Genomic DNA, 11,292 nt, shown 5'->3' with positions numbered 1-11,292 from the left:
GATTTTTTTAGACAAGTTTGGAAGGACAATAAAAAAAGGCCGGAAAATCCAAAGAACACTTATAATGGCATTCTTATTTTACAACATAATGAATGACAAGGCTGGATTATAAAAAATTACATCCCGTACCAATTGCACTCAAGCACAGAACAAGAGCACAAAGAAAATCTAAGTCTAAAAAGCTTGTTTTGAACTTTTTACCTTTGTAGTGTAGTGTGCACCAAAGTGCTGTTCCTGAAACACCTCGTAAAGCGTCTGCCCAAGTGCTTACAGGCACAACTTTTGGCCGCTGCTACTATGGTTTCTTTGCCCAAACAATGCTTTAGAAAGCTGCCTCAAACCAACAGCTGAGTCAGGCTTTCACAGAAATAAACTTAAGCCAAAGTGCACCCTGGCAATGGAGTTTAAGATCAAATTTCAATTGTGAGATAAAGCATTGCTTGATTTGGTTGTCTAGCTTGGTTTGTTGATTGACATTGAACAGTGTAGAGGTAACCTCATATCCAACTCAACAACCCGAGTATAGCATTACATGTGCAAACAACAATAAACTGGACAGAGAGCTTACATTTCCAACTACTTTCATCTTTTCAACTTATTTACAAATGCTGTATATTTGATCCGTTTACAATTTGATCTGTGTACAACTGCTTGGTGTTTGGATATTATTGTTGTCATCATGGGAAGACTTACTGAGGATGTAAGGTTACTTGGTAGGCAGGTTTGGTAATTTCCTCCATTCAAGAACAATGGCTTCAATTTCAGCATGCTAACTTTACAGTAAGAGAAATGCTGTAGTTTGTATTTGCTTGGAATCCCCATCGATGATATCATTGGTAGGCAGGTTTCTGAACTGTCCATAGCCCACCAATGAGATGTAGACTAGAGTGAGTAGAGGAATGAGGAAATTGTGCCATCTTAATGCGCTTTAGTGAGAAGTGAGGCCCAATTATATGAAGATCAGGTTGAAAATGTATGAAGTGCTCCTTTAATGACACATTATACTTAAAAATAATCCTATATTAGGCATATCAGTCAGATTGGCAGTGTGACCTGAGGGCCGCATAGCGGCCCGAACTCTAGATGTGAGCGGCCCAAACCTCTGTTGTTACAAAAGTACTAAGACAGTACTGTATTGTACTTCAATGGATTAATCATTGTTTTATGCACAGGAAAATGCGACTGTGGAGTAAAGTGTTACCTTCCCCTGCTTAACATTCATTTATTTACACTCTTTCATACCTGGCAGTTGCTCAGCACCCACCACTGGCGGCAACTGAACAACTGTACTGAACAACTCCTCTGAACTGCACTGAGCAACTGTACTGGACACCTCCACTGGACACCTCCACAGGACAACTACACTGAACGTTGAGTACGCTCACTCAGAGTCAGAATTGACATTAACTAATTTTGCACCAGTTATTTCCCTCCTGCTATACTAGGGATTTTAACCTGCAAGCTTCCTGTTGCCAGGTCTTTTCTCTAATCTTAAGGCTGCCCTCATCCGTATGAGTGCTGTTCCACTTCCGGCTCTATTTGGGCCATGCTTGTTTTCAGGACCCTGTAATTTCCCCATCAATCAGTCACAAGGGCCCCCGTCAAGCCTGCCATTCATAAAGCTCAAAGTAGCTCTTAGTGGTGCGCGGAGTTTATTGAAACATTAAATTCGTATCCCAGGCATGATGGTGTATCTTTAGCTGTTGCTTAACTCACGTGCTTGGTTAGGTCTCCCTTACATCAACCGCCAATTATGTTCTCCTCTTGGGTGTGGGCTGAGGCCCGGTCAGCAAGGGGGGAAACCAGAAACATCAATTCCTGGGCACTAGCAAGCAAAAACAGACAAAATGGGAAAACCTTTCTTCAGACACTGTTATCATAGTACTATAGTACAAGCACAGACATTATCAACACTACTGGTGGTGCTGTCCAGTAGTGCTCTCCAGGGACCTTGTAGTGGACCTGGATATCTTGGTTTGCTGTTAGAGACATGGGAAGGCCAGAATAAGCATCAACATCACAGGGCGCTGGGTTCAGAGCTCTGTGCTAGGGTCATGAGGAAAACTTGTCCAGTCATGACTTCCCACGCTTCTTAGACCTCTCTGTTATAGTCCTTCTAGTCACTTATCCTCTGGCTGAGAATGAAAGTTTGTGTTTCGGTAAGAGTATAAATATGCACGCACGCGCGCACGCACGCACGCACGCGCACACACACACACACACACACACACACACACTACGACAGCTGTGGAAATTAAGTGAGAGAACCTGTGGCTTTAACATGCCCTCAGTTACTTTGGGTGTGTTATAGTCCTAATTAACAATTTTCTGAATTTTCTGAATTCAGTAAAAGAAAGTGCCATATATGAAGTCTATGAAGTGATTGAATGCATGTGTATTTTACAGTGAGCTGCCTTAAACAATACAAGAACAACTGCGTCATCGACTTTCAATTATAGGGCATTTAGCTTAATCCCTAATGTTTATTACAATGAGGCACAGTGACCACATCAAGCTACTGGGGGGTGGTAATGAGTTGTGCAGAGAAGAGGGAAGAAAATGCCATGAACAGAGCCTCAAATTACCAACAAACATTGGGTCCCTCTCAGACGAATGCAGTGGTGTGTTTAGAAAATAAAAAATATACGCTGTGGAGATATAAACAACATCCAAATGGTCCTGTTAATTTGTACCTACCCCATGCCAAGGTACACTGTTGTTCCAGGGGCACAACATGAACCGTGTTGCTGCCACCCGGGTTCATAGGCCAACGCAGGTTGTTGATGTTTCTCTTAGATGCAGAGATGAATCGTTGTCCTCCGAAAATCTAACTGAAAACAGAAAATGTATTTTGCAGTGGTTTTGCCTCGTTTAAAAAACATAAATAAACTAAAATGATCTGAATGTAGAAACTTATAAAATTCCTGACCCCACCCTCTGTTGCTCTGTCATTTCAGCTAAATCTAACTAAAGCTGCCATGGCGGGGACTGTTTCTGGGGGTCATAAACACAAACAGAGCTTGTAAATAATATACTGTTACTAAAATATATATCAGAATAGGTGGCATAAGAAACACATGGTGTAACAAATACAGCAGCGCCACAGCACAGCGCCACAGAACAGCTTCACAATATTGCAAAATCTGGAACAATCGTGATTTTGTTCTACTGATGGCAAGAGTGAACTTGTATGATCAAAATGTAAAACATGCCTGGCATTTATGACAGTCGTCTGTATGTGATTCTGCTAACATCTTAACTGCACTAGTTGCACGTGGTATTACATTTACATTTTTAAGCCAGCCTGTGCTTAGTCATGGAGAGAATTGCAAACATTGGGAAGTGGGAATACCAAATTAAATTGTGTCTTCTTTGATTGGCATCATGTACAAACAATGCATGTCAAACCATGATTAACTACTGTAAGCTCTGCCAGGTAGCACTTTGGAAAATTACAGATAATTTGGTCTAATTCTGAAAAAAAAGGTTCAAACAAATTCCACCCAGTAGAATCTTTAATTATACCTGTGGTGAAACAGCCTGTGCTGTATGTGTCACTTATGATATAGGCGCTTTCGCAGAAACCTGTTGAACCCCTTTATCATCTGCCCCATCACTATCCTTTATACGAATATGCATACAAATTCAACACCATTCAACAGCATTCAGTATATGTTATGAGAACACAGGAAGGAGATGTACCGGTATCCATAAATGGTCCTATAGTATTTTCTAAAAGGATTAGGATGGAATATAGAGTACCCTACACATCGCTTATGGCTACTTGTGTGTTGTAGAACATATGATTATTTGGGTGTATGCATTTCCTATGCGGCTGGGGTGAAATTGAGAAATTACAGCTGGAGGATCCCAAAGTAAGCAGGGCAAGGTGGAGGGTGAGGGAGGATAATACTGGAGGATAGAGTTGATTGAGGAAATACAACATCATGAGAGACACCAGCTGTAATTGTAGGAATAGGCCCGAAAACCTCTGATGATGTATATGTGCTGTGGGGGCCAAAAATAACAACAAGTGACCACAGGGGCATGGCCTCTCCTCAGCAGCAGCATCATCCCACTCTGGTGAGGTACAGTCCTGTGCACTGTACAGCAGTAAAACCTGCCCTCCGGTGTCCAAAAAAGGGTACTGCATCCATGTGCATGGCACCACACACTGCCCTGCATTCACAAGGCCGAGACAGAAACAAGGTCCAAATGTCTTTTCCAGCAGTCTTTTTATATAGCTTTATTAGTTGTTTCGAGGGTGAAGCACTTAAAAAATACACAACTAAAGGACTATAAATTGTTCGCCCTGAAATAGCAACTGAAATCCAAGGCTTCTCTGTCCTATCAACCACAAAACACAAGCATACCAACTAGCACCTACAGTACTAAGGATTAAAAACACACTTAAATATGATTAATGTGTTTACTTTCCAGTAGATACCCAACACTAGATATAATAATGATGAAAAATCATCATAATGATTAAAACTTGATATAGATTTACACAGTCTCCTGTGAGGGGAAGAGAACTACTACACTACTGTGTGACCATAACCAGCTTTTGCCTCTACAGTTTCCCTTGTTTACCTTATCATGGCAGGGGGGAAGGTGTCCAGACAGTCAGGAAAGGTTAAGACCAGGTCTACGCCAGCAGGCTAAAAGGAGATTTGGAGATGAGTCTATTCCTGTACATCCTCAATGGCAGCTTTGTAAAGCACTATAGGCGCCCCTAGAAAATCTGTGTTATTTATTTAGACCTGTTTTCTGTATATTGTTGCCGTTGATATACGGGTACATAGAGGGTTTGAATAAATATTCATACATTTATGCATGATAAATGAATGAAAAGGTAAACATATGACCAAATATAGTAAGAGTAATGTATTTTTGAAGGGAAATATTTAGTTTATGTTCCTCCGCTGAACAAAGTTTTTATTCTTGTAACCTATTTTGGTGTGAAATGTACGTAATTTTTTTGTACTTCAGAAGAAGACTGAAAAAAGTGCTAATCATGTGTCTGGATATTCAAGGCATGGAGGCACCCTGATGTGACATGCCTGCATTGGGCAGATCTGTCTGCTAATTACAGCCTACTGGAGCTCTTGAGGAGGGAGGTACTTGTGTGGTGGGGGCTTTTTTTTAATGATGCGAGGGGAAGATATAGTATAAATACCCAGATCATTGTACCAAGAGGCAGCACATCCCAAGTATTGCTCCTACCCTAAGGATATACAGAAGCACCAGGAGCTCACTGGTGCCTAGAAGACATTTTTTTCCCTCCCTTGGATGCTGGTATGTTTGCCTTTTCTCTTCCTCTCTACCATCTCCATCTCTGGGGGAATATAGACAACATTCAGGCTCTTGCCTAGGCCTTGATTTGCTCCTGTTCCATGGGAGAGCGTTCAGGCCAGGGATGTGGGGCTGATTTTGACTTGTTCTAACTCAAGAGCTGAACAGTTCCACTAACAGTTAGTGGAACTGTTCAGCTCTCTCTCTCTCTCCCAGCATCTCCCACGCTGCTCAGTTTGCAACTGAGCAGCGTGGGTGATGCTGGGAGAGGCTGAAGTGCCTGTAGAGGATCCAGGATGCTCCAACAGAAAACTAACATTGAAATTGAAATCCTGTTACTCTAGCTCAGCTGGGTCTTCTTGAACTTGCACTGTACAAAAAACACACAATGATGTATTTGCACGTTCAGCTTTTTATGTTGAGAAACTTTTCTAGCTTGGAACATCAGAATGTACTATTGCTTTAAAGAACTGAAGAACAACAGCATTAACTGTAGATCTGTGTTCAGAAGTACAACAATTAAAACAAACTTTCCCCACGTCTCATTCTAAGCCACTGGTTATCCTGAATGTCTTCAAAATTATTTTTTTCCCAGATTTGACTTTTCAAAATGGACGTACGTGTTGCAAGCATCCTCCTCCTCCTGGTGGCCTTGACTGCTGCTCATGGAGAGAGATATGTGGTGAAGAAGGTTATGAAGGCCGCCCCCCAGTACCAGCCCTACTCTGTCAAAAGCCATGGTAAGAAACACCAAACTTTCTTTCAAAATTTCTATGGAACTTCCGCTTAGCATTCTACCCCGCCCCCTTTCCAATATTTCATACTTGCGATAAGCATTTCATTCACCACCTTTCTCAATCTTGCCTCTTACCTTTGGATCTTCAGCTGAGTGTTTTAGCATCTCTATTCTGGCATTTAGGAACACTGCAGACACCCAGATGGAGGCAGGTCACTGCAACCTACTACTCTGAAACTTGAGCTCTTAATTGCTCCTGAACCATCCAGTGTTCTGATTGGCTAAAGGGGTGTGGCTACTTGTCCAATTACACAGTGCTTTAGGCTGCAGATTAACATAAAACAGTGTTACAGTGTAGGGAACTTTTATTTAATATAGAAGATGCAACCTTGCAGTCATTTCTTTCTTTAAAACTAAATATTCTGATTTACTGTACATTCACTCATTTCAGTCTGGGATTGTGAAATGATTAATATTATATGATTAATTATATATATCATATAATATTATAGATCCTGTTTAAACAATTTTCTTTTTTAATTTAACTGTCATTGAGTTTGTTATTTTGAGGATTGTACAATATACTCACTTTATCATCCACTTCTCATTGAGTCACAATGAGAAGTAGCGTATTTTCATATTGATACTGTAGGGTGTACATTCTTCATTTAAGTGTATATTTTGACTTTAAAACAGCATGTTTTATTTGCATTCTCTCACATTAGCTATATATTATGTAATAAAATAGATGCAATTCAATGCAATATAGATGGCATTCTATAATAACATTGAAATAGAGACTCTCTGGAAAAGCACACCAGTGTTGCATGTGTTTTCAATTCTCTGTATGTGAATTCAAAAGCTCTACTTTCCATTTTTCAGTGTAGGGTGCATGCAGTACCAATGTGCATGCCTTGCTTTCATGCACATGTAGTTAATGTCATTTTGTATTTGAAAAGAAATACCCAGTAAAATCCTCTGTGTTCATTCATCCTTTTGTAATCCAGAATGTGTACAAAGGGAACCAAATGGACCATTTACTTCCATGTGTACACTCTCATATTTAATGAACACTCAGGATTTCACAGTGTATGTGTACCTCTCGCTGAATTATTTTTAGTGTGATACTGACAATTACAGGTCAGTCACCCAAGAAGTGTGGTTTGTTTGGGTGTGCCCGCCTCACTCTGAAGTAGAAACATCTGTTTGGCTGTATCCAAACTAGGCTTTGGTTGGCCAAGGAGTGCCTTTTTACACTCTGAGGCGTATGACCACATTAAGGCAGCAAATAAAAGAAGTCTCCCTCTCATTTGGACTGTATTTTACAAACAAGTACCCTGGATGTTTCCTTGAAACAACATTGACCACCATATTATAAAACTATATTAAAATTAAATATGATACTACAGTTAACAGCAGACAAAATTACACATTTCAAAATATTGAAGCAGTTGTCAGTAGATTAGTAGCAGGATAACTTTGATCAAGTACTCAACAATATGTCTGACTTTAATCCAACACCTAGTAAAACTTTAATTGGTTATTAAAACAGACAGAGCTAGTTTATATTTCCAGTAGCAAAAACTCAGCATACATCATCCTGCTTTACACACATATACACCCCCCACACACACAAACACACACACACACACACACACACACACACACACACACACACACACACACACACACACACACACACACACACACACACACACACACACACACACACACACACACACACACACACACACACACACACACGTGAGTCTCTTTTTCTTCAGTCAGATTTGTAATTGTGAGTGTTTGTACACTGTGTACTGCCCTCCATTTTTAATTGCACTGTTTAAAAATATATCACTGGCTGTCAAACAAGAGACTATTATACATCAGAGATGGAAACATGTACTTGGGTCATCTGTTTAACTCTGTTATTATGCAAATACAAAAACATTACTTTACTTACATTACTGTTATGCAATACTATTTTAATGTACTGTTATGAAATTATAGCTTTGTAGCAATTATTGTAGTTTAGTTTAGTTTTAACACTGCTACTGTACTATGCAATTATCAGACATATATTTTAATATGTATTATCATCTAATACAATGGTACCTTCATAGTAATAACAAAAATGCAATTAATTATTTTTAGGCTCCTTTCTTATTAATCAGTTTCAGTATTCTTTTAAACACATGTAGGATGTTTGTTAGGTACTGATGAAGCTTCTTGCTTTATTCTTCACAGTGGTTTCAGTTGCTGGTGAGCCTGGTGCCCCAGGTGAGCCTGGCCCTGAGGGCCCCGCTGGCCCTCCTGGTGCCCCAGGTGAGGATGCTGTTGGACAACCTGGAGCCCAGGGCCCCGCCGGACAACCAGGATCTCCTGGCCACTCTATTGCTGGCAAGCCCGGAACCCCAGGTGGACCTGGCAAACCCGGCATCCCCGGAGCCCACGGTGACAAGGGAGACACTGGTGCCACTGGCCCCCAGGGACCCAGGGGAATGCCCGGATCTTCTGGAAGCCCCGGACCTGCTGGCCTCTCTGCAACTGGCAAGTCTGGAGCTTCTGGTCTGCCTGGAGCAATGGGACCCAGGGGTGAGACCGGTCTGAAGGGACATCCAGGTGTGCCTGGCATGCCAGGGGCTAAGGGTGATAGAGGGGTGGGAATTCCCGGAGCTCAGGGTGCGACAGGACCCGTTGGACCCATGGGCTCCACTGGAGCCCCAGGTCAGGCTGGAGTAGGAAAGCCAGGAAAGTCAGGTATGCCAGGTGAGCCAGGAAAGTCAGGAAGCCCAGGTAGGGATGGTGCCACTGGCGCCATGGGACCACAGGGGCTCAAGGGTCACACTGGTGCCCCAGGTGTAGGTATGTCAGGCAAGCCAGGTGAGAATGGAGCCCCAGGTCTGCCAGGTCCATCTGGCCCCAAGGGCCACCAGGGACCAACTGGTGCCACTGGTGCCCCTGGAGTCCCCGGATATGGCAAGCCAGGTGCAAATGGAGAGAAGGGAGATAGAGGGTTTACAGGTGCCCCAGGGGCCACAGGTATTAAGGGAGAGCAAGGTGCGACAGGACACACTGGCGCCACTGGTGCCACTGGTCCCATGGGTCCCGGTGGTCCTCAGGGTCATAGAGGTTTCACAGGTGCGACCGGCCCTGCTGGCGATAAGGGTGATGCAGGTGCTAGTGGACCTCAGGGACCTAAGGGATACAAGGGAGATCAGGGAGCTCAGGGATTCCCAGGAAAGCAGGGTTATCCAGGTGCAGCTGGTCCCAGTGGCCCCAGAGGAGCCACTGGTGCTACAGGCAACAAAGGTGACAGTGGTGCCAATGGCATCCCAGGTGCCTCAGGAATCCCCGGCCCCGCTGGGCCTAAGGGACTTCCCGGCCGTGCAGGTGAGCCCGGTACTTCTGGCTCTGATGGCGCACCTGGTCCCAGAGGACCTGGTGGTCCATCTGGCTCCGCCGGTGCTCCTGGCCTGAAGGGACACCCAGGTCTTCCTGGAACTCCCGGCCCTGTCGGTTTGGCTGCCAAGGGCATCCCTGGACCTCAGGGGCCCCCTGGTCTGCCCGGTGACAATGGCAATGATGGAGCCCAAGGCCCAGTCGGTCCCCCAGGACCACCCGGTGCCCCAGGTGAGGTCGTTTTTGAGAAGAGCATGGGGGTTGGTGAGGTCATGGTCAAATCACCCATGTCTGCTTTCACCGTCTCCCTGGCCACCCCCTACCCTGCTGCTGGTTCTCCCATTAAGTTCGACCAGGTTGTGTACAACGCTGAGAATCACTATGATGCTGAGTCCGGCATGTTCACTTGCCAGGTTCCTGGAGTCTACTACTTTGCATACAGCATCCACGTAAATGGAGCGCACGCTCTGGTGGCTCTGTACAAGAACGGCCAGCCTGTTATGTTCAGCTATGATGAATACAACAAGGGCTTCCTGGACCAGATGTCCGGTAGCGCTGTCCTTCAGCTTGATGAGCAGGACACAGTCTACCTCCAGATCCCTGATGAGGAGGCCAATGGCGTCTTCGCTGCCGAGAATGTCCACTGCTCTTTCTCTGGCTTCCTTATTGCCTCAACGTGATAGGGTGTCAGAAAACTCAAAACCCACACAACAAAATTTGCCATCTATTTCTCAAACGACAGTAAACTCCCTGTTAGTTTTTCCTCAGTCAAACACAGACAGGCAGTTCACTATCTTCTTTGAGGAATGATAGCATCTCGACTTGAAAAATACAGGAAATGGGTGCTTAGAGGAAGGAAATCTAATTTATGAAAACAGGTTATCAGGGATGGGAAAGCAATCCACAAAGTTACCAGTAATGGAGACAGCATGTGAAATTTGAGGTGTTATAACTGTGTTGTGTCCGGAAAAAATATTTTCCACTCTTTTTTTTACTGATTTCAACTGGTGATTCTTATTTTTGTGTTTGTCTGTTTTTTGTACAACCTTTTTTTTGGTGACCAATAATCTTATTAAAAGTACACAAATACTTTCTGTGCAACATGTTGTACCTGTTGTCGTTGTATGTGACTTGAATATTGTGAAACAGTAATGGTCAAATTGACCATTTTAAGGATACAAGGCACCAACAATACTGTTATGCCAATACAAACTGTTTACCAACATTGTTGTACCCTAACTATGCCTTATGTCATGTAAAGTATAATGACCAAAATAAAACATGTCCAACCAAATATTTTTTTTGTCTGAGTTTTCCCTAAAGATTACTGTATTAGTCCTGAACATATTCATTGTTATTGACAAATCACTTCAAAGTTGAATGTTGTATTGGAAAAGTGCATTACTTTGTCAACACATTTATCTGATGATGTCCAGTGACAATTGAAAGCAAGGTATTTTGTGTGGCATACAGCACAAGCCAAATTTCAATCCAAAGTTGTAGCATTCCATGCACAATACCAGATAACACATCCTCTAAGGCACTGTTTCCCAAACAGTGGGTCGGCACCCATTTGTGGGTCGCGGATACATTTTTGTGGGTCGCGAGTGAATATCCCTTTGTTTTTTGTTTCCTAAAGTTTGTCAATAATTATTATTATTTAAAAATATTTTCTAAAGATTTCCACAAAAAATCACGAATCTTCATCAGTTGAAAACAAATTCAAGCATTTTTCATGAATAAAAATAAATAAATAAATGCAATTCCCTAAATTAGAAAACAAATGTTTAAGAAGTAGTGAAAATAGCAGCTCTGCATGCTCATTGTGAGCTTGTAGATCTGCTATTTCCACTAGG

At 42.7% G+C, this 11,292-nt stretch overlaps 1 protein-coding gene across 1 annotated transcript; it reads left to right on the top strand.

Annotated features, from left to right (window-relative positions):
- Positions 1 to 5,159: 5,159 nt before the first annotated feature.
- col10a1a (collagen, type X, alpha 1a) lies at positions 5,160 to 10,118 on the top strand. The gene is made up of 3 exons (XM_084044278.1): positions 5,160 to 5,298; positions 5,891 to 6,035; positions 8,282 to 10,118. The coding sequence occupies exons 2-3, from the start codon at positions 5,906 to 5,908 to the stop codon at positions 10,114 to 10,116; spliced, it is 1,965 nt and encodes a 654-aa protein (XP_083900404.1). The 5' UTR covers positions 5,160 to 5,298; positions 5,891 to 5,905; the 3' UTR covers positions 10,117 to 10,118.
- Positions 10,119 to 11,292: the final 1,174 nt, after the last annotated feature.

This window comes from Gymnoscopelus microlampas (assembly GCF_963454915.1).
Source record: "Gymnoscopelus microlampas genome assembly, chromosome: 20".
NCBI classification, from domain to species: Eukaryota; Metazoa; Chordata; class Actinopteri; order Myctophiformes; family Myctophidae; genus Gymnoscopelus; species Gymnoscopelus microlampas.
Note: the sequence above shows the minus strand (reverse complement) of the source record. Positions and strands in the feature narration are given on the sequence as shown.

Bases quoted from the DNA above. Each gene is read 5' to 3' on its own strand.
- col10a1a (XM_084044278.1), top strand. From the start codon at position 5,906: ATGGACGTACGTGTTGCAAGCATCCTCCTCCTCCTGGTGGCCTTGACT. The intron at 6,036-8,281 runs GTAAGAAACACC...TATTCTTCACAG, and splicing joins CTACTCTGTCAAAAGCCATG to TGGTTTCAGTTGCTGGTGAG.